At 47.6% G+C, this 23,971-nt stretch overlaps 1 protein-coding gene across 1 annotated transcript in view; it reads right to left on the reverse strand.

The window, feature by feature from the left end:
• The window catches only part of CCDC63 (coiled-coil domain containing 63), a 30,053-nt gene extending 12,200 nt beyond the window's left edge, over positions 1–17,853 (reverse strand). Inside the window, exons 1-6 of the mRNA XM_045776879.2 lie at positions 17,780–17,853; positions 14,871–15,060; positions 8,762–8,881; positions 5,200–5,381; positions 4,209–4,390; positions 2,331–2,551 (exon numbers count right to left, since the gene is read on the reverse strand). Of these exons, the coding sequence (XP_045632835.1) occupies positions 2,331–2,551; positions 4,209–4,390; positions 5,200–5,381; positions 8,762–8,881; positions 14,871–15,060; positions 17,780–17,838 (954 nt within the window). The 5' untranslated portion in view covers positions 17,839–17,853. The remainder of the gene's footprint in view (positions 1–2,330; positions 2,552–4,208; positions 4,391–5,199; positions 5,382–8,761; positions 8,882–14,870; positions 15,061–17,779) is intronic.
• Positions 17,854–23,971: the final 6,118 nt, after the last annotated feature.

Raw genomic sequence — 23,971 nt, forward strand, 5'->3', positions numbered from 1 at the left:
TGGAAAGTACTGCTCTAGTCCAAGTCTGTCATTCTACAGATGTGGAGAGTGAGGCCCGGACAGGGCAGGAGTGGCCACCTGTCATCAGACACACTGGTCCTGACAGAGACAGTCTGTGTGGCTGAAGGAGAAAAGGACACTATCCTCATGGTGAATGGCAAGGTCAAGGTCATTTACTGTTTTCGAGCCATTTCCTGGTTCCTCCCACTGGGTGCAGGGCCATCCTAGGCATCCAGAAAGCAGAGGGAATACATGATTATTCCTGTCCCCTGGAAGATCACCTTCCAGAAGGGAGACAGAGGGCCGTTCAAGCTCATCTCCCCCACCCCTACCCTCTCTACACACCCTGAGCTGAACATGCTCCATTTTTCCCCAAATCCACCTGCCTCTTCCCCACCCTCTGCCACAGACCCCAGGGGCTATGGCTCTGGGCTCCCTTGTCCCCTGGCTTGGGTTGGACCCAGCCAGCGGGAGGCACCAGCCAGAGATTAGTGGATGGAAAGAAGCTGGGGGTACTTGCCCTCCCTATGCCCTGACCTTGGCAGGTCACTAGCTTAGCCATAATCCCTCCAGGAGACACAAAGAGACACCTTCCACCACACACCTCATTCCTGATTCCAGAAACAGCTCCTTCCTCTCACCTGTTCTGGAACCCTCTCTTGCTGGTCCTGCACTTTCCCCTTGTAATGTCCTTAAACCTTTATAAATAGTCCCTTTTTAAAAAACCCACCTTAAAGCCAAATTTTGAAGGGCCCACCTGCATGCCATCTGTTTCCCATGACCACCCTGATACCACCACCTTCATCCCCGTCATGTTTGAGTGCCACCTGTATGATTATTACCTATCACTATCTATTATTGTCTACTAATAGTTTTCTTTCAATCAGCCAAATTGTGTTCATTTTGTTTATCATTATTTCTTTACTGTTGTTACTACTTATCACCCCAAATAATAATAACCATTAAATCACAAGTTTGCAAGCTACATTTGTCCTAATCCTCATAAAAATTAACTCATCAGTGATAAATTAAACTATTTTCACCTATATTCGGGCTACTAGCTATTCGCACTTGGCCAGTACACCTGCTCCATATTCAGGAAACAGTGACATTGCAAAAGGAAGTGGCTCCCTTCAGCATATGAACAGCACAAGGACCTCAAAGGGAGGAGAAATGAATTCGCAGTGGTGGTGACATTTGTGCAGGGTCAGGACTAATGAGCAGTATTTCATCAGATGAAAAGCAGGACATGGGGGAGAAAATGGCATGAGGAAAGCTTCAGAGAAGGGAAATGCACAGGACAGCTAAGACTGGAGGCTGTGGAAGGTGCCTTTGGGGTCATGAGGGGAGCTGAAACTGGCCGGTTGAAGCCAAATTTTGAAGGGGCTAGAGTGTCACACTAAGGATTTTAGATTCTATGCTAGTCAGACAGTTCCAAAGGCTGTTTATGTATGTCCTGGGGAGTAAGTTGCCCAAGGAGTCAATTAAGTTTAGGAAATTATGGGCTCAACAAAGGTAAATCGGTTTCTTTACTGCAGGACTTGTCAGAGCCTTTATTATGCTCGAGTAAATCAGTTCTCTTCAAGATGGATTAACCATCTCTCCTCAATTCTGTGAAGCTATTAATTAACAGGGGTCAGCAAGTTCTTTTTTTTTTTTTTTTTTTAAAGATTTTATTTATTATTTATTTGACAGAGATAGAGACAGCCAGCGAGAGAGGGAACACAAGCAGGGGGAGTGGGAGAGGAAGAAGCAGGCTCACTGCGGAGGAGCCTGATGTGGGGCTTGATCCCATAACGCCAGGATCACGCCCTGAGCCGAAGGCAGACGCTTAACCACTGTGCCACCCAGGCGCCCCTGCAAGTTCTTAAGGCAAAAGGCCAGATAGTAGATAATTTTAGGCATTGCAGGCCACATATGATCTCTCTTGTGTATATCCTCTTTTTTTTTCCCCTTTTAACCCTTTAAGAATGTAAAAACCATTCTTAGCTCATGGCCTATGCAAAAGCCAACCACAGGCTGTCTCCAGCCATGGCTATAGTTCACTGAACCCTGGATTATAGAACATGCCATGGATTATAAATGTCACTTTTGGGGGTGTGGGGGCAGGACCACATTATGTGTTTGTGTCAATTGGAAAACAAATACCAGTTCCAGAAAGGTTAAAATATAGGGGGGATCCCTGGAGGAATATAGTATTTCCCAAACCGATGAGACCTCGAGGCCCTCTTTATAGAGCATCTCAAAGAGTGTTTCGAGGAACCCACTTTGAGAAAGCCTGCAGTGAGGGTGTGAGGGTCCCAGAACTAGGAAAGAGGAGCTGCCCCAACCTGGATTCTCTGGGTCTTCTTGTGCATCATCTCCATGTCATTGTTGAGCTCCGTGACATACGTGAACCGAGCAAAGTTCTTCTCCTCCTTGGCCAGAAAGTCCTCGATGAGCTGATTTAGGTTCCCGTCCTTGGTCAGCTTCAGCAGCCGGAGGTGGGCCACCTCATAGCTCTCGAAACTCTCACCCTTGCTCTTCTTCCGGTGCTTCTTCGCCTTGAGAGCTAGAAAGGAAAAGCAGCAACCGTGAATCTGAAAGGAAGCTGCTCAGAGCAGTGCCGGGCAGGGAGACGTGCTCCGTAAGGTTGTCATTGTGCCCTGGGGAGGAGGCTAGACTTTTCCAGGAGAGGGGGCAAGCGCTTTACTCCTTAGTCACTTCACAGATATTTAATTGAGTATCTACTGTGTGCCAGACACTGTGCTGGGCTCTGCAGACACAAAATTCCTGCCCCGTGGAGCGTTTAGTGGAGGAATCAGACAAAAAGAGAAATGAAAAGCTGATACCCGTGTAAACAGAAGAAATACATCACCACACTGTGACTCAGGTCACAGAGGAGCAGCATGAGGTGCTGTGATGGGGGAGCTGGGTGGCCAGGGAAGGCCTCTCCAAGGAGGTGACATTTGAGCAGAGTGAAGGTCAAGAGAATCCTGCTGGCAGGCTCAGGCCTTGGCAAATTCAAGGAATTAGAACCAAGAAAGTTCTCCAAGCTTTGTTCTCTCCAGCCTGATGCCTGCCACAGCCCCACCTTTCCTAATCTCAGTCTTGTCTCTGATTTAGCCTCCAAGTGGCCATCACAAAGATCTTTCTAGATCTTCCTAGGCACGTCTGGCCATGTGACTCCTTTACATGTTGTCATTTTAGAGAGTGAGAGGTGGGGTTTCTCAGAAACACACTTCTTGCAACACAGTCCCAGATGAAAAGGCAGGAGGAGACAGAGATGCCCAAAGAACAAAGCACAAATGCTGACCCCCAGGCAGGATGGGGGGGCCTCTCCGAAGAGCTCAGATTTTTCAGTCTGTTCAGAAGAGAGTAAAAATAACAGTCCTGAGACTGTTCTCCTCAGAAAGGGCTCTTCTTGCAAGGGTGGCCTGTGGCCATACCTGGGCACCTAAATGGTAAACAGTGCCCTACACGGATATCAGACTTGCCCTAAATGCTAGGAGTGCTCACTGTGCCTAGGCTGTGCAGATGGTGTGTGTGTGGTTCATGCTGAACACCTGCTCTCCTTCTGGGAGGCTGGGACTGGGGTACGCAAGGGAGAGGACACCTATGTGACCAGACCCCAATGAGATCTTCGGCACCGAGGCTCTAATGAGCTCCCCTAGTAGACAACTCTTCATACACGTCACAGGGAGATGCTGGGGGAATTAAGCGTGTCCTGTGTGACTGCCCTGGGGGAAGACTCTGGAAGCTTGTGTCTGGTTTCCTCCAGACTGTGCCCCATGTGCCTTTCCTCTTTGCTTGCTTGTGCTTTGGGTCCCTACTGCCTATAGCCATGCATGTGACTACACGGTGAGTCTTGTGAACCCTCCTAGCAGATCACCAAACCCCACAACCAAGTCTCCTTCCCCAAACAGTGGAAGGAGAACCTCAGAGTAAGGACACAGCCTGGGGGTTAGGGTTGACGGATAAAATACAGGACACCCAGGTAAATTTGAATTTCAGACAAACCATACATTTTTTTCACGTATAATTATGACCTCATTGTAGATAACCAACAAATAACTTTTTATTTCATTATAAAAATTTATTCACTGTTTGTCTAAAATTTAAATTTAACTAGACATTTTGCAATGTTATTCACTAAATTTGGCAACCCTACTCCAGAAGGACTTGGGTCCCCTCACTTGAGAGGGAGAAAGAATGCCTGGAGAGTGTACCTTCTTCCTTTTTGGCCTGCTCCTCGAACTCCAGACGGTCATTCAGCTTGACAAGCAAGAAGGACTTGAGCTTGGTCTCATGGGCATAGACACGCTCCAGCTCTCGGATCTCCAGGTTGTACTGAGAAATGTCCTTCTGCTGGCGGTCCTTCATGGCAGCCATCCGAGCCATGGCTTCCAGCCTGAGCGAGGCAGTGCAGGGTCTGAGTGTCGGAGGCTCTTCCCTTGTCCTCCCCTCTCCCTCCCAGACCAGAGGGACTTGCTGCCAGTGACCATCACCTGTTTTACTCATGGAGGCTCGGGGAGCGGAGGAACAGCCCTCCTTACCTGAATGATGGAAGCTCCCAGCCCTAGACCATCCCCAGGAAATGACTGTTCTGTCATCATCCTCACCACCACCACCACCATCAGCACCGCCGCCACCACCTCATCATTATCAGCACTCGTGAACTACTGTGGCCCCGCCGGTCCTTATATACATATACTATTTAATCCTCACAAATCTCCAAAGCAGTCCTACAATAACATAGTAGTGATGGAACCAGGATTCAAACCCAGATCTCTCCAACTCCAAACCCGGGGCTCCTCACAGCCCAACTATATGCCTCTTGCCCCTACGAGCGTGAGGCCAGGAGATAACCCAGACTAAGACACCCCAGGACTAGAGGCAGGGGCACCCGGAGGAGATGGCACAGCAGAGAGGTTTGAATCTCAGCCCCACCACATCCACCGTTTACCTAGCTCTCAGGTTAAGTATTTCGGCAGCTCTAAGCCTTCGTATCCTGGTCTGTTACAAAATAGGGATATAACCCCTGGGGCAGTTGTGAGGGTTGAAATAATACCCAGAGCACCTAGCATCATGCCTGGCACACAGTCAGTGCTCAGAGTTATGATGATGATTTAAGATCCCTCAATACATAAGCCCGGGGGCAGGGGTGCTCAGCAGGGGCCCAAGAGACGTCTCTGCCCCTAGGGTCTCCCCCCAGCCCACCTCTGCTCGTAAGCCTGGGCAGACTGCTCGATGGCCACGTTCATGGTTTTCTTCTGCATCAACAGGCGTCGTTGGAGTTGCTGGTACACGTTGTCGTAAGCGGCCTTCTCGTACCGTAGGTCCTCAATCTCCTTCCGGAGCTTAGCATTGGTGGTCAGCATCTTGTCGAAGTGCACGGTGACCTGTGGGCAGGGCTGTGCTTCAAAACTGAACTCACTGCTGGGGCACGAGACAGGCTTCCAGAAGGCAGCCAGAGGGTGGGAAGGTCTCCCCCACCTTCCACCGCAGGTCCACAGCACAGCGGCTGGAGCGCTGGGTGAGAGGCTTGAGTTGGCCACCAAATGGCTAAGTGGTCTTGGGCAAGTTTCTTTCCCCCCACCAACCCCTGGATTTTAAATTTCTCCACTACTTTTATACCTAACTTCCAGTTTTTAGCAATGGCAGGGGATACAGGAAAAAGTAAATGACACCATGAGGAAACAATCAGCCGAGCTCAGAAGGTAGAACTCTCTATAGCACAGCTGACCCAGACTCTTCAACAGGCTGATGGCTGGGAAAAGTTGTAGAGCACTGTTTTGGACTGGTGATTCTTTGTGGGGGGGAGTTATCCTGTGCTTTGGGGTGTTAAAGAAGCAATCTCTGCTCTCTACCCACTGAATGCCAACAACACAGCTCCCAACCCAGCTGTGACAACAAAAAGTGTCTCTTTTTGGAGACAATGTCCCTTTGGGGGCAAAATCATCTCTGCTTGAGAACCGCTGCTGTCGACTAAAGAAATTTAAGAGACCTAACGAGCAGGTGAAACTTGACTGGCTCCAACTTTAAAAGACATTTTGGGGCTAGCCAGAGAAATTTTAATGTGGGCAATATTCAGGAAAAAGTATTAATTTTTAAGGTGTGATATGGTTTCGTGGCTATGAAAGAAAACATTTGATCTTTAGAGATGCAAATAGAAGTATTTAGGGGTGAAATATCATGATCTCTGTAATTTACCTTAAAATACTTCAGGGGAAAGAAGGGTGAAACAAATATAGTAAAATGTTACCAATTATTAAATCTAAGTGATAGGTACGTGGGTGTTATTTTATTCCCTCCACTTTTCTGCACATCTTAATAAATTTATCTTAATAAAAAAACTTTTTTAATGCAAAGTGTTCCCATAGACACTGAAAAGAAACAATGACAGAAAAATATTCCTAATGGATATAAAGTATATTTGATCAGAGGTTTTCAAAGCATGTTCTGAGAAACTTTAGATTTCTGCAAGGCTGAGAAGGGGGAAGGCAAGGTAGGCCCCCAGGATGCAAACTTCAAGAAGGTACTCACTCTCCCAGTGTCAGCCCTGCATTTCCATGAGCCTAAGAGTGAGTGCCTCCTTAAATTTTGCATCCTGGGCTCTTTACTTGCCTCACCCTAGTCCTGGCCCTAGGTTCCTCCGTAGGATGTATCTGTGGCCACCACACAAGGGAAGGGAATCCAGGAACAGAATCATTCTTATTCTTTCTGTATCTTCCATGTACTGTTAAGAAGATATTGGTTATCAGTCCTTTGCACTTTAGTGTGAATTGTACTCCAGGACTGTTGATGTGCTACCCATCCTCTGATTGTGGGATAAAAATGGGAGGACTCTCAGGCCCCACTGAGTAAGTCGAAGAGGCTTTAGGGTCATGGGGTATTCTGGGACCCTGAAAAATAACCTTTAGCAATGGCTACCTAATCTACTAAAAGGCACAGCCCGACCCGGTCAGGGAAGAAGGGAAAAGGGGACCTGTTTGAGAAGCAAGGGAGCACTCCTCTCAGAAATGAAAGGGGACATTACTATAGACCTTATAGAAATAAAACGAATTATAAGGCGATGTACTAAGAACAACTGTAAAACAACAAATTAGGATAACTTAGATGAAATGGACAAATTCCTAGAAAGAAATAAACTGCTTAATTGACTCAGGAAGAAATAGAAACTCCAAATAGATCTATTACAAAAAAGCAGACCTCTATAGACAAGTCATCATTAAATCATTCATTCATTCATTCATTCATTCATTCATTCATTCAACAGATGTTTGCTAAGTACCTACTCCAAGCCTCACACTGTGCTGGGCATTAATGATTCTAAATCAAGGGAACCTTCAGTTTCACTGAAGTTGTTAATAGTGCAGATGCCTGGGTCTAAGACTTACAGGTTCTAATTCAAAACCAGTGAACCTGGAGAATTACAGATTCTGATTCAAAACCAGGAATCTGCATTTTAACACACATCCTAGGCCTTCTGAGGCATGGGTGCAAATCACTATGCATGGATATTAAAAAGACACTGCCCTGCCCTCCATCCACTTCCAGGTTACTTGGAAGACAGAGATCAGATCCAATTAACTTCAAACATGCCTGGTTAAAGCCTCGTGGTCAGAGTTTGGGGGAAGCTAAGAGCTTTGTATAGTGAAGCACTGACAGGCTTCCCTCCAATTTGCTTGCTCTCCCTCCTGGCTTATGTTGTGGGAACTATAATTTCACAAGTCAGACTGGAACGTGTTGTACGTGCTCAGCATTCTTTCCTCCTTTCTTTTTGCTTTTTACCACTTCTCAGCTCTCAGTCCACATTGTTGGATAGGCTGTCCTCTCTTGACTTGGGGGATGGGGGAGTGATCCAAGGATAGTCATGTGACTCAAGTCCATGTATTCCATTCTTCTGACCACAGTGATTGGTTGAGGAATGGGTACTTGACCCAAGACCCAATGGGAACCCTCCCTGGGACTTGTGATTGAACTCTTAGGATAAAAGAGATGGTCCTTTTCTGCTGGTGTTTGTTCACATTGGGGGCTGCCCAAGAACGAAGTCATCTCCACCCAAAGAAGAGATGGACAGAGAAAGTGTCCTCAAGACATATTTGGAGCACCTGGATCCAGCTATGCCTGAAGGCCCCACTTTTGCCCCTGAATTTTTCAGTTCTATGGCCAATTCATTCTCTCTTTTTGTGTAAGCCAGTTTGCAATGTAGAGAATCCTGCTTAATGCAAAAGTCACTATAAAACGAAAGTGATCAGGAAACATCACTTTTCTCTTTATCAAGTTATGCATGTCTATGCCCAATATTTCCTAGAGACAATATCAACAACCAGAAAACGCTAGGTCTAATAGAGGCATGAGCAGATTGCAATGGGGGAAGAAGATCTCACTAATTCTGCTTGCTGAAGGATAGTATTTGAGCTGCTTCTTAAAAATGAGAGTTTTTAAGTCAAGGCACTAAAAATAGTCATCCCAGGAGGGGTGGGGGATTGGGATAGAGGGGGTGGGGGCAACAGCATGGTGCATAAGTGCAGAGAACAAGAAGGAGAAAGGCACCTGGGGTAACAATGGGCTGAGTGGGTGGAACAGAGCAGGTGGAGCAGGGTGGGTGGTAAGTCTAAAAGGCTGCCTGGCTTGTGTGAACACCATTAGTTCACCTTCTCCTGAGTCAACCAACAAGATGGGTAGGTTCTGCTAATGGCTCCACAGACATCATTCTCTACTCTGAGCAAGGGAAGGCAGAGCTGTTTGCAAAGCTGCAGAGACGCCCCTTACGTACGAGATTCAAACGGGTTTCCAGAACGTGGATCTGCTTCTGCAATTTCCGGGGGTCATTGGCTTCCTGTATCTTTGCGCAGAGCTGTTTTTGGTTTATAATTTTTTTTTCCATCTGAACAATCTGGAAAAAAAAAAAAAGGAGAGAGAAAGAAACCCCCCAGCTGTGTTAAATTAACATCTATATGGGTACAAATGCTACAGCTCACTAATGTAAGCATGCTAAAATAAAAACTGCAACTTTCTTTTCTACAAGTAGAATTTTAATTTCTTTTTTGAATGCATGCTCAACTCAACTTCATCTTAGCCAGTCTGGGACATAATGAGGCAATTTAAAGGTTTTGCTTTTACCTGTGCACGTGAATTTCACTCACCTTTGGGTCCAAGCTTCTTTTGTATGGGTATCACATCACCTGTGGCCAAAGGCATTCCTAACACACTGTGCACTTGAGATTGATTCTGGCTTCAAATAAGTGAAATATACTCTTAACATGGTTGGCAGGGGAGAATTTGGGTGTTTCTTCCTATCCTTGTAGCTCCAGCCAAGTTCTCCAGACCCAAACACCCCTGCCATCACCTTCCCACAGAGCTCACTCCATAGTTTTTCATACAAGTACCAGTGGGTCATGTCATTTCCTCACCCCGCCAACAGCGTGCATAACCAACCCGCCGTAAGGCTTCGGCCCACACCCAGGTAGATATCTGTATTACCTGTCCCATGGTTAGCCCCATCTAGAAGCAGCTGGCTAGTGGTAAATCCTAGCAGGTTCTAGAGAAGTTTCTAGAACTATTACCTGAAGACAAGTGCCTGTAAAGACTGGTGAGTGCCAGGTCCTAATGTGTCACAGGTACTTTATCTTCTTAGGGTTGGGCTGAGATTAGCTCTGAGGCTTTTTTTTTTTTTTTTTTTTTTTGAACCCTGGTGGGTGAAGGGTCAGGGCGCTCTCACTGTATTTATCCCTGTTTGTCTGGAGGGAGTAGCTTGAATTCACAGTCTGAAGCCCAGCTCCTGTTTGGGAATGGAGATGTTCTACATGAGGCAGGTTAAGTGCTGGGTGTAATGAAATATAAAGTTTGTCAGTTACGTGGAGGCTGGCCTCCAGCTGGGAGCAAGGCACCCCATCCAGGATGGTGGAGAGTATAGGAAACTAGAGCACACACACCCTGCCTTAAGGGGCAGCAGCTTGTATGATGCAACTACAAATTATAGAAAGTGCAACTAAACAGTGGCTCTTTAAAAAAGATTTATTTATTTTAGAGAGAGTGCATGTGAGCAGGGGAGAGGGAGAATCCTCAAGCAGACTCCCCACTGAGCACAGAGCCTCCTGAGGGGCTTGATCTCACAATCCGGAGATCATGACCTGAACCGAAATCGAGAGTCGGATGCTTAGCCGACTGAGCCACCCAGGAGCACCATGGCTTAAACAAATTATGACTTATTTTTCTGTCCATAAACATTGCTGGCTTAAAGTTCAGTATCTCAGGGAAATAAACACAAGATCTCTGTAATCCTCCAGGCTTTTCCCTGATGGCCAAAAAATGGCTGCCACAGCTCCAGCCTTCACAGTCATGTTCCAGGAAGGAAGGAAGAAGCAGCAATATGGGTAAAGGGGTGGTGGAACATATATCTAGAGAGCAAAACTTTCCCAGACACCCCCAAGAGACTTCCCCCTAAATTTTATTGTCCACCTTAACTGCAAGGGAGGATGGGGAACAGTTCTTTAGGAGTCTGTTAGAGAGGAAGTAGTAGAGAGTGGGTAAACAGCTATAGTGTCACCACAACACCATTTAGATGCAGTTGCCCCACAGAAATTCAGGCCCAATGTTGCCAGATCTTTCAGTCTTTTTTTGAAGAGAAGCCAGATATCCACACTTTTTATATGAAATCTCTCCATTTTTAACATGTTAACTAATTAAAACAAATTTTGAACACTGAATGGGCCAAAGCCTTCATGTTGTCAGGCTTAATCTGTCCTGAAGATCACTAATCTGGTATACACCCACATTTTAAGGTCTTGAAGGAACCACAGTAGACTGATGAAAGATGGTTTTAGGCAGCAAGAGATGCCAAGCAGAAGACAGAAGAGTGGGGGCGCCTGGGTGGCTCAGTCGTTAAGCGTCTGCCTTTGGCTCAGGGCGTGATCCCCGAGTCCTGGGATCAAGCCCCACATCAGGCTCATCCACTGGGAGCCTGCTTCTTCCTCTCCTGCTCCCCCTGCCTGTGTTCCCTCTCTCACTGGCTGTCTCTCTGTCAAATAAATAAATAAAATCTTACAAAAAAAAAAAAAAAAAGAAGAAGAAGAAGAAGAAGAAGAAGAAGAAGAAGAAGAAGACGACGACGGAAGAGTGGTCCAGAGCCAGGCAGCTAAAAGAGGTGACAACAAACCAGAACTGTGGGGGACATGGTGGGTGGTTGACCCCCAACACCTGTCCCACCCCAGAAGACTGATCCAAGCCAACCATGGTAACTCTATCCCCTCTGCCTACGATTTATTCATTCAGGGATGGGCTGGACTAAACTACTTGCGGCCTCTGAATTTAGAAGGTGTGATTGCTAGGGAAGCTTCTGGAAAAAAGTTTCCTCATTTCCTAAAAAAGCATCATCATAAGAGATAGTCTGTCTTCCCTGTAAGAATCATTCTTTGCTGACGGGCCATCAACAGACCAGATTTGGCCCTTACACTATATTTTGCTGCCCCTGGTCTACCCCAAACAAATGATAAGAATTTCATTTCCCTTTGCCAGTGACTGACCTAGAAGTAAGTATATACCCTTGCCCTGGCCAATGAGGGAAAATCAGCTTGAGAGATTTTGTGAAACTCTCCCCCATAAAAGAGGATATCATGTAAGAAAGAACCAGCCCGCCATCCTTTCTTCACTTCACTGAATGTGACGAAGTGAGAAGCTACACCAGCGAAGCCTTGGAAGCCATCTTGAGACAATGAGGGGAGGGCCAACCAAGAGGATCAGAAAGAAAAAGACCAACCCACCACTGTAGAGCTACTAAAAATATCCCTGGGACAACCTTTTTCCAGATAGACATCTTATTATGTGAGAAAAACAAACTTCTATCCTTCCAGCCACTTTCTAGTCAAGAACTGCTTTAGTTTACAGCCCAACCTATTCTCACTGGTACATCAAGCAAGATGGCAGCTCGGATGATCAGGCGTCAAGGGAACCGCTGGGTCTCACACAATCTCATAAGGCATGTGGAGGCTGTTCAGGAGTGATAATTAGCAGCCAGGCTTTGGTTCAACTCAAGTCAGATCGCTGTTCTGCTTGGTTCTCCTCTCCTGTGCTCTGCACAGGCAGCACCCCCAACACCACCTCGTTTCAATCCCCGGGAGGGCAGCCTCTCCAGACTACAGCTGCCTGTGCTGAAGGCATGCCCGCCCCTGCCGGAGTTGACCCAGAGACCCCCGGGCTCCAGCTCCTTGTCAAAGGAAGGTGTGTGTCAGCACCTCCCCGTGGCTCCCGTGATTAAACTCAGCCTCCTAGTCCCTTTGGCACCTTTATGTCAGATGTTGCTCTGTGAGAGTAATTAGGCCTCTGCCCAAGTCCGGAGACACAGCCAAGGCTGTACCGACAGAGAAATGTATCGCCTACGGGAGGTGCTCTCTTCAGCATAAAGGCACAGGCTTATTTGCTGTTTGAGGCCAGGCAGGGCCCGGTGAGGTCCCTGCCTCCAGCAACCTCTTTCAAGGAAGCAGCTCTGGACATCGTGTGGTGGGCACCGCAGCAGGGGATTCTGGGACCCGCCCACCGTGGGATAGAACTGGGCAAAGAGGGTTTTTGTACAGGGCACTGAGTGCCATATCCTTTTGAGGATCCCAAAGTAGTTGGGATGCCTGGGTGGCTCAGTCGGTGAAGCGTCTGCCTTGGCTCAAGTTATGATCCCAGGGTCCTGGGATCAAGCCCTGCACCAGGCTCCTTGTTCAGCGGGGAGCCTTCTTCTCCCTCTGCCTGCCGCTCCCCCTGCTTGCGTGGTCTCTCTCTGACAAATAAATAAATAAAATCTTTTTTTAGAAAGTAGCTTGCCCTTTCCTACTGTTTCTGAGGACCCACATCCGCATCTTTTCTTCAATTTTCCGCTTTCTTCACTGTTACTGCCTTTCTCACTCATTCATATATTCATTCATCAATGATTATGAAACACTTGCTCTGTGCCAGACAACTAAGGGTATGATGGCAATCAAGACAGTATGATGGTCCCCGACCTCAACTCAAACTTATAATCTAGGGCTGGAAATGAGCTACGGAGCAGAATTAGTCCTAGGAAAAGGGAGATAGAAGGTATTTTGGACATGGACAGCAGGGGCATCTGGAGAAGAAATGAAGGGACAACCACCCAGCAGAAATAGCGTTTGGGCTAAGACATGAAGGATGACTAGGAGCTCCCCAAGCAGAGAAGACGGGGAAGGGCAATCCAGGCAGAGGGAACAGCAGGTATAAAGGCCTGCAAGTGAGAGACAGCACTATGGGTTTATGAAAGTGGCCAGTGTTGACAGAACACATAGAAGGGGGATGCAGGAGAGAAGGTGGGAGGGGCAGGAGGGACATAAGATAGCGGAGCCAACAAACCACACTGGGGCATTTGGCCCTTATCTCAAGAACAATAGGAAATTACTGAAGGGTTTGAAGCAGAGGAAAGATGGAATGAGATTTCCAGATTCTTTCAGCCAGTAAATACCTACTATGTGCCAGGCACTGGGATAGGCACAGGATGGGTAGAGAGGGGGACAAAACAGACATGGTCCTTGCCCTCCTGGAGGTGACAGGTTATAGACAGATGACACCTGTGTTAAAGTATACTTACCACTAGGAGAAGGGCTATGAGGGAGGTGCCATGGGGTGTCATGGAAGAAGTTAAGGGATCTTCTGTTTGCCCCCTGAGGTTCACTCTCCACTCTATTCCACCCACCCTGCTCTGGCCCCAAGGGACTGACACAGAGGAACCTATAATGACTCCCTTGCACTGGAGGTCACTGGGTGAGAAGAGAGAGGTTGGGGTATTTATTCCCCCTGGCTTGTTCTCTGTCTTCAGGTTCCAGAGTGTCTGCCCTGCCCACTGTGGCTAACCCTACAGTGCTTCAATGTCCCTACTCTGTGCTCACACCCTTGTAAATAGAGCCTCATAAAACTCTTCTCAAAGTACCTTACTGAGCGTACTATTTGTTTTTGGCCAGGAACCTATTTAATGCAAGGGCAATACACTTAAAATAGGAGAAAGGGTATAGAAAAGGCCTCCCTGAGAAAGTCACATTTAGGCTGAGACATAAAGGACAAGAAGCAGGGATCAGGGTAACATGTGCAAAGGCCCTGAGGTAGGAACAGTTTTCACATATTTGAAAAAAAAAAACCAGAAGTCTTCTGCAGCTGAGTGAGATGAGCTGAGGAAGGAATGACATGGGATGAGAACAGAAGGGCAGGCAGGGGCTGCATTATGCAGGGCCTTTCAAGCCATAGTAAGGGATAGGACCATTAACACTGTCCAGCAAATGTCTCTAGCTCTTTGTCTTCTGGATACAGGTACTTCCTAGAACCTTTTGTGGATGGGTAGAGTTGACTATTTGGGGGATGGGCAGTAGGGGTATATATGGACTTGGTCAACAATTTTGAGCCTATAGGTCATGGGCAAAAGTGAAGCACTTCCAGGCTGCAGCATTCAATTGCCAGTGTGAGACTTTTCAGAACTCTCTTTGTCTCTGTCACAACACCTGGCAATATTGAAGATGGTGGATATCCCATCAGCCTGGTCTCAGGATGAGAAGCTGTAAGAGCCCATAGCCAATCCATGCGAGACACAGTATGAACGGGGAAGAAACCTTCATTGTTTTAAACCACTGAGTCGAGACCAGGGGTGTTACTGCAGCATAATCTAATCTCTCCTGACTGGCATGGTAAGGGTTTGGGAATTTACTCTAAGTGGAGTGGGAAGGTGCTGAGAAACACAGCAGAGGAATGGACTGGGAGAGTAGGGGTCACAAGGTGGCGTTGTAAGCACAGTCTCCTTTAGAATATCTGGCCTAAGGCATCACAGGTATTCCCCCCCATTCCACCCCCTCCTCCCCTTGCTCTACACTCCAGTTAACCCTCTAAGGGAAAGACCACACCTTCTCATCCAGTTCTGCCAACAGCACTTTCATTGACTTAATCAGGGCCTCGTAGTCATCCTTGGTCTGCAACAGGAAACACAGCTCCATGTGGTTTTTCTCATTCAGATTCAAGTTCTTCAAGGACTTGATGAGACCCAAAAGCAGAGCGATCTCTTCCTGCTCTCCCTGAAGGGCCTTGATTTCCTTACTGTTGGGAAAGCAGCACGTGATTAACCCTGAACCCGAGTTGACCTTGCTCTGACGCTCCAGGCTCCCTAGCGCTGCAAGGAGACGCAGAGAGGTACCTCCCACCCTGGCAAGCCCCCGCGGGTCCAGGTCCAGAACTCTGACCGCCTGCAACTCCAGGGCTCCGCTCCCTCGCTAGGGGGCCTTGATTTCCTAGGGAACAATTTGCAGCTGTGCCTGTCAAAACCCATTACCTAGACAGCGCGTGGGGGGAGGGGGGCAGGTTCCCTCTTTTGCCAGCAGCTCACAGGCATTTGTCTGATTTTGCTGACTTTCTTTCCAGACTTTACAGCCAATTATTTCTGGTAATGAGAGGCAAGCCCATCAGGCAGGCATTTTCAATTTCACATCAACACAGAGACACGCAGTAACCTCCAACCTCCCCCAGTTTCTCTACGCAGGGTGCTAATGATTTATTAAATCGGCTGACATGAGTCTCCTTCTCTCTCTCCCTCTCCCTCTCCCTACTCTGGAGAGGAGAGGGGTAGGGGTGTGGACAAACAGGGATTCTGAAAAGAAAAAAGGCTGAACAACAGGAAATGGCGCAGCAGCCCATGTTTCTGGCAAAGTCTGGGCACCCAACGCTGTGGACAGTGCAGTCTGCGGACCAGCTGCTTCGATATCCTTTGGAAGCTTGGAGAAATGCAGAAGCTCAGGCCCCCACCCAGGACCTACTGAATCAGAATCTGCTTTGTAACAAGATCCTCAAGTCATGCAGATGCACATTTTTAAAAGATTTTATTTACTTATTTGAAAGAGAGCACAGAGGGAGAAGGAGAAGCAGACTCCCTGCTGAAAAGGGAGCCCAATGCGGGGCTCCACCCCAGGACCCTGGGATCATGACCTGAGCCGAAGGCAGATGCTTAACCTACTGAGCCACCCAGGCGCCCCTGTCCAGTAGAATCTCTGTAATGACGGGAATGTTCTCTATCTGCGCTGTCCGATAGCATCCACCTGGCACCAAGGCTGCTGAGCACTTGAAATGCAGCTAGTGCAAGTGAATAACTGAATTTTAATGTTCTTTCATCAACTACAAATGTAAATAGCCACATGTAGGAGTGTACCCCTACTTCTAGAGCCACTTGTCATCTAAACCTGGCAGCTGGGACCTTTCTCCCCCTCTTAAGCCCCTCTTGGGAGGGGGTCTTTGTTAAGGTGGAGAGAAAAAAAGTGCACAAGAGTCCACCAGAGCTGGGAGTTCAGAGGGCTCAGTAAAAGCAAAAGGAAGGTTTGTCTGTCTCATCGGCAGGGCTGGGACTGGGAGTGAGGTACCTCCAAATTTAAGGAGGCCTTCCCTCTCAGGGGGTACAGGTCCAGGACAAGCACTGAGGAAAAAGTGCCTCCTTAAATACTGTACCCTAGGCACCTCGCTCAGCTCCTCTCTGTCCTGGCCCCTGTTTACAGGTGTTTCACTTGAAGAACCTAAGATCTCCACTTTTCCACCCAGTCCCCTTCAGGTCCATCACAGTGAAACCAGATCAAATGGGCTGCAGTAAAAGTAGTATGAAGGGTAAGATTCAAGAAAAACTGTCAGAGACCCACTAGGAAGGAGGCTTTTCCTGATGCCCACCAGGGGTAGGCTGTGAATCTGGGCTGCCAGGCACAGATGTGCAGGTTGTGGACTGCACAGCCCAAGGGAGCTCTACCTGCTTGAAAAACAATCACTGATTTCTTGACTTATTATATTTTACTGGGAGACGCTTCATCTTGGTCTAACGAAATCCCTACGTAATGACAGTGTTTCCAACAGATGGCAGTAAAGTGTCTTGAGAAAGCGTGCCTTTTCCTAATTCACATGAAGATCCCATATGGACTAGCTCTGTGTGAGTTAAATCCATAGAAAATCTGAACCACCCCGCTTCCCCTATCCGCTGAACTTCCCACATCATCAAACAGTAAGATTTTCTTTCTAATAATGGGCAGTTTCTGCTGTATAAACATTATGGATATACCTAAGGACTTATATTTCTTTGGAGGGACTCTAGGATATTTGTTTTTTCAACTCCAGGGAACACTTTTCTATTGTCTAAAAAAACTATCCACATCATAATCTCTAGGACAACCCAATTTCAAATATCTTATCTTACAGATCCCATAAGGACGCACAGCAGGAAACATCTTTTGGGATAGCCGCAGCCTGGTGATTTCCCCTCCTCTGGGAGCTCTCCCACCACAAATGCTAGAACCAGGGGAGCAACACTCAAGAGCCATTTTGTAGCCGAAGGCCCAGTCCCCGCCCCTGGCCACAGATGATTGGACCAGGAGTAGACACCTGACCCAAGCTAAGCCAATCAGATTTCCCCTTTCCTGAGAGTTTGGGATTGGAATTGATTCACCGCGGCTGGTCCATGGTAGCTCAGGAGGTGGGGCAGCCATCTCCCCAGCCCCCACTGAGATGCAGACACGGAAGAACAAAACCCATGTGTAGAAAGAAACAGGAACAAGAAATTTTCATTTGGGTCCTTCCCTGAGACATGGGCGTCCTGCTCCCCGGTGGAGTCCTGGTGACAGCTGGCTTCTGAGAATCAATACTATTGAAGCTATCCCACCGAGGTACCCAGATTGGGTTCAGAATCGGGTCCCTGCCCAGAAGCCACATGAGAAGGCAAACCGCATGAAACCAAATCAAATCCAAAGTTTCCTCCAAGTTCACTCAGTACAAAACTCTGACCATCACTTACTGCTGGTTGGAGATCTTCTGCTGGGAGCGGAAGTTAAAGGACTTGCGACTTTCCACCATCTTCCTGAACTGCTGCCTCAGCTTCCGAAGCTCAGCCTCAGCCAGCTGCTCTTTGACCTTCTCCGAAGGTTCCTGGATGGTTTCAGAGCTTTTTCTCCTGTGCTTCTTTGACTGGGTGAGATGGAGAGAGGCACTGAGCAACGGGTTAGGTGACCAGAGAAGTCTACATTTCAGCCCAAGGGCAGAGGGCAGGAGGGTGTCTGGGGGCAGGACTAGAGGTGGAAGACCACCCTTGGGTGATGTCAACTGCTTATCTGTTACATGGAAAACCTGCTCTGGGTTGCCAGGTAGAGAGGAGGCTGGGCCTCATTATTGCATACTGAAGAGGTGGCCTTGCTGTGTGACCTTGGGTGAATCACTTAACATCTCTGAGCCTCCAGTCTCTCATCTATAAAATGGGTGCATATAGATTTATAGATGTGTTGTCAGGATTAGATGAGCTAATATGTGTATAGCGACTAGCACAGTGCCTGACCCACAGGAAGCACTCCATACACAGGAGCTAATACCTACCACCGGCATCTTGAAGGAATTGTGCTTTCGCTGTGCTCAGACACCAGGGAGGTCAAAGACAGTGAGTGCGCCTCTCTCTGCAATGTCCTGTGCACAGCGGCAAAAGAGAGACAATGTGTGAGCCACCCGGCTGGCAGTGTGGGACCCAGTGGCACCTTCTCCCTTCCCCACCCCCTGCACTCCCTTCCTCCTCCCACCACTTTGGCACATGTGGAGGACACGGCAGATGGCTGCCCGGGTGTGAGAAGAGCCTTCTCTCTCTCTCTCTCTCTTTTTTTTAATAAGCAATGTTTGCCTGAAACCTGTTCCTCTCACAGTTTATTATTAGGAGCCGGGCAGATGGTTCTGGCATGTTGGTTACCCTTCTGCTCCCTGTGTTCCCAAAGAAGAGGGGGCAAATGGCATCAGGGCGATATGTCCTCTAATGGGGTTAAACTGCAATTAATCCAACTTCAGCTTCAGCTAAGGACAGAACACACACGTACAGCTGCCTTTTAAAGCAGGAGCCAATGGTACCAAGAGGCACTTTTATCAAGTCATAACTTGAACTTCATCTGGCCCATGTATTCAGAGGAGGGGACGACAATGTTAACCCTACAAGCCCCAGAGGGCTCAGAGGGCTGTGAGATCCACTGCACCCCAACTCCCAGACCTCAAGGGCTAGATTTCTAGAGCAGAAACTTCAAGCTTTGCCATGCACTGAGGGGTCCTGCAGTCCAGTGGTTTAAAGTATTGGTTGTGTCTATCATTAGATCTCAGCAAAAATTCCTCCTCCTCCACATATTAATCTTGGGCAAGTCATTTCCATTCTCTGGGCCTCATTTCCTCCTCTGGAAAATAAGAGAAGTTCTAGAAGGCACCTCACAGGTTGGAAAGCCTTAAGGCACCTCACTGAGCCTGGCACATAGTAAGTGCTCAGTAAACGGGCTGGAATGATATGGTATTGTATGGATTGTTTCATCTGGTGAAGGTCCAGTGTAATAACTGTTCATGAGGGCTTGAGGAGTGTGCAGCATTCCTCTAGCTCCTGGTAACAACACCCGGATTTGTTTTGGGAAACCGCCGGTGCCTTCAATTCCCATCATTTTTTCCCCTTGGGACTGACCCCACCCCTCCCTTTCGGATTGGAGCATGTGGCTCTGCAAGGCCAATCAGAGTGCCAGATCCCTAGCTGATCTGTATAATCCTTCCCCCACCCTCCCTGGCCAGTGCGATCATTTTGGGGATGGAAACATGACCCTAACTCGTCCCAGCAGAGTGGGGTTTAAGCTTGAACACTCAAAAGAGAGGGACTTTGGTTCCTGCTGCCCAAGAGCCTACTGAATGAGGTAGGGAGTGGCTGGCAACCTTCTTGTCTCTGAGGGGAGTCACTCTCCTGGCTGCAGGGAGAATAAAGCTAACATGGAGAAGACAAAATGGTGAGAGATTGAAACTTGGGGACATCATCCAAACCCCTGGACTTAACCAAGCCTGAAGATACCTCTGGGTCATGTCCAGTTACATGAATCAACATATTCTCTTAAAACAATCTGAGAGGAGTTTTCTACCACTTGTAACCAAACGAGTTCTCGTGCCCAAAATGCTTAGATCCATTTAGTACACAGATTAAACCCCTACTGTGTGCTAAACATTTTAGGGAATTCAGTGGTAAGTCAGCCTTCAAGATGGTATGAATTCTGTCCAGGGTAAAATAGTAGAAAAGGCTCCACAAAGGAGGTAAATTTTAATTTGGGTTTTGAAGGATGAATAGGAGTTCAACAAGCAGAGAAGAAAAGTGGGGAAGGAATTCTGAGTAGAGAGAACTTCCTGGGCAAAGGTTGAGAGCCAAGTGGATGAAAGAATGGTGTGTGCTCTAGGATAGGTGGCAGTATCCAGTGGGAAATGACTAGCAAAGAAATCTGGAAAAGTCTGGATGTTCCTTAAAAGCAAGAATGTAATAAGATCAGTGTGTAAAAGAGCTCAAGATGGGGGTAGAGACTGTAGCAGGATTTACTTGACTGATACAATTTAGGCAAAGGATACTCACTTTGGGACATCTTTCTACTCGAGAGTTTTATGCAGCTCTAATTTCATATTGCCCAGGAGCTTTTCTATGTTCAAGGGCTTTTCTGGACCTCAGTGGATCTGTGATATACCTTTGTAAAAGCAGGACTCAAGTAAACCTGACATTCACTGACAGTGTGATCTACCTCTCTGAGCCTCAGTCTCCTCATCTGTAGAATGGGGATACTCATACCCCCTTCTTAGCATAAACTAATATTTATAAAGCTCTTTAGCACAGTGCCTAGCACATAACAGGTATGTGATCAATGTACCTTGTTTGTGTATCAGGATTGTCAAATATCAATTTATCTTGCTTTACCTTGATTTATTTGGTTGTGTTGTGTGTTTTTCCCCCAGGAGCTGGAGGCACCACCAACTTCCCACCTTTTGCTGATACCCACTCACATGCACAGAGCCGGGCTCCCCCTGGGCTCTCTCCAGCTCTCTCCAGACACCAACATAGGCCTTTCCCTGTCTGTGCCCACTGGGCTGGGCCCACTCTGTTCCCTACAGAGAGATTCACCCCCATTCTCACAGCTGGGCTTTCAGAGCCCCACCAGTATCCTGGCCCCTGGCTCACCACCCTCTCAAACTTGAGGCCCAAGGGCAGGTTCAACCTACCTTCCATCTTTTTTAGTAATCACTGTTTTAAAATGTGAATGTGGGTAATGTACTCACTCTCCTGGCTTCAGACTTCACTGCTCTCTGGTGCCTACCTAAACTCCTCTCTCCAATTCCCACACTCCCTGAAACTGCCTAGAGCTAGCAGGAATTTGAGTTTGCAATTCCAGAAAGGAAACTCAAAGCCTACCCTCAGGCACATGCCCTCCGGTTCCCTGGACCTCAGTCCACCCACTACAGTATCTGTAGTCTGGGGCACACCATAAGCTCTTAGCAAATAGTGTTTGAATGAATGAAGAGATCATCTTTACCAATTAACATTTAATTAGCTGGGGTTGGGGAGGCAGGCTCCTTTTCTGCTGCTGCATTTTTACCATCTGCCATTAAAGGAAAAGCCAGACCCATGACTACATGGGTACTAAAATACCAGGTCTAGGGGCGCCTGGGTGGCACAGCGGTTGAGCGTCTGCCTTCGGCTCAGGGCGTGGTCCCGGCGTTATGGGATCGAGCCCCACATCAGGCTCCTCCGCTGTGAGCCTGCTTCTTCCTCTCCCACTCCCCCTGCTTGTGTTCCCTCTCTCGCTGGCTGTCTCTATCTCTGTCGAATAAATAAACAAAATCTTTAAAAAAAATAAATACAATACAATACAATACAATACAATACAATACAATACAATACAATACAATACAATACAATACAATACAATACAATAAAATGCCAGGTCTGAGAGTGGAACCCATAAAACCTGAACCAAGGCTGCCTAACCTGGTTGTATATGCTTGGGGCACTAGCCAAGTCGGGGTACAAAACCCCAAAAATTTTTTTTAAAAAGGGATCTTTATAGGGTGAAATGGAAGTTTGTTGGACTTTCTTGAAGTTATTTTACACATTGTAATTTATTTATGTTTAATTGAGGGGGCTTATGATATTTTCCAGGTTTAGGGCAGCTTAAAGGAATGGGCTGGGGCAGCCACCAGCAGGGGGAGCTGTGGAGCAGCAAGCGCGGCCGCCAAGGCGGTGAAACTTACCGGGGGCCGCCAGCTGCGGCTGCGGGTCCGACCGCACCAAGACGAGCGCTCGCTGCGTAGCCCCGCTGCACACACCCCCACCCCCGCGTCTGGGAGTTTCGGACCCCTGGAACGGGCGCCTCTGTGACCCGCACAGACGGGCGTTCTCCCCTGGAATGCGCTGGAAGAGAACCCAGGTTAATGGCGAGAAGGTGGAGGGTGGGGGAGCGACACACCTCTCAGCGACCCCTTTCCCGAGTAGCTACCCTCATGATACTCAGTAACAGCCGCTCACACCGCCACTCACTTGCCATCTCAGGTTCTCCCTCATCGCTGACATCTGCATTCACGGTGTCCTCACTCGGGCTCTCACAGTCCTGCATCCTTACCGCAGCCACACCGGGTACAACCTCGACACGCTCTAAAAGGGACCCACTTCTTCCTGCTCTGCAAAACAAGGGAGAAACAATTTAAGAGAAAAAGAACTTCACCAGTGCGGGGGAATTAGCCCACAATTTTTCTTCAGGAGCACCCACACCCACTCTCGTGAGCATGACACAGGGAACCCTGGTCTGACCCAGGTCACCTGTGACTCCTGGCATGAGGATTTTTCACAGGCCGAATGAAGTCTGGTAGTTTAAAGATAAACATTTTTCATACAAATGGCCCCGAAACACAAACTGACCACTTCTTGCGGGGCTAAATTCAGGAAGCAGCCGCGTTACTCAAGGCAAATGATTGGGGGTACTGGTTTCCTAGGGTAATCTTGATTCCATGTGATTTCCGCCATACCACCTAGACCCTGGAATAATTGTAGCTCAGCCATACTAAGATCTCCATTCTCTTACCCCTAAACTCTTGGGACAGGTTGTGTTTTAGAACTTACCATATTTTTGGTTTCAGAAAGTTAGTATGGTACACAAGGAGACATGTTGTCCCTGATGTTGCTGGCAGCCACATTGTAACCATGAGGGAAGTTAGTGTAATGGTGTATCATGTATGGGGTTTGGGCAACATGTCATAACCAGACACATTAACATTTCTGCAATGAAACATATGAATATTCATGCCAAGTAGAATAAAGATTTTGAGCAGCCTCATATCAGGCCTTGATGATTCACATGAAGTGTTTTAGGGTTAGTGTTCTCATCCTCATTTTACAGACGAGGAAACAAGCTTGAAGAAACAGAGTGAGTTGCAGTAAGTGGAGAAGCCAGAATTGGAATCCAGCGTTGCCTATCTTGCGGGCAACCCTGAGTGAAACCACAGACCCAGACCCTAGCAGCTCTTCTGGAAACTGATAGCTACCATCTCTTTGATATTTAAAGGGACACCGTAGCCTCAGCTCCATACATAGCCTAGTGACTCACACATCTCAAGTGTCAACGACTGAAAAATGATTAAGTTCAATTAGGTTCAGGACTTGTTAAAAATAGGCTCTCCTCAGAAGAATTTACTCTCCCTGCCTTTATGGGCACAGATCTCAGCAGCCCCCATGCAGAGAAGTGTGAGGCTTTTTAAATTAGAACCTGCCAGAATTGATTCTGCTAAAGGGATCTTCAGCTCCATCAGCAGGGCTGGGAGCAGAGCGAGATGCCAGCTTGCCAAAGCAATGAGCCAGCGGTGAGAAATGTTGGCGATAACAGAGTCCACAGAATGGAGGAGGAAATTAGAATCAAGCTGCAGAGGAGCTGGGCAAAGGCATTTGGCTACAGACCAGGAAGTTGATTGTCCAAATGACTCTTTGGCTACAAGGAGCAGGAAACCATTCAAAATAGTTCAAAATGATTTTTTTCCCCTTCTCCAGCATCTGTTCCCCCTTCTTCCTTCCTAGCAGATCCTAATTCGTTCAAGTAACCAGCCTTCTCCCATCCAGCTGACCGAAGCTGATTTGTACATGTATCTCCAGGGTAGATCTCAATTACCCTTAGCCAATCCTTTCCACCTT

This window comes from Ursus americanus, chromosome 30 (assembly GCF_024610735.1).
Source record: "Ursus americanus isolate L20-20 chromosome 30, mUrsAme1.1.p, whole genome shotgun sequence".
Taxonomy (NCBI): domain Eukaryota; kingdom Metazoa; phylum Chordata; class Mammalia; order Carnivora; family Ursidae; genus Ursus; species Ursus americanus.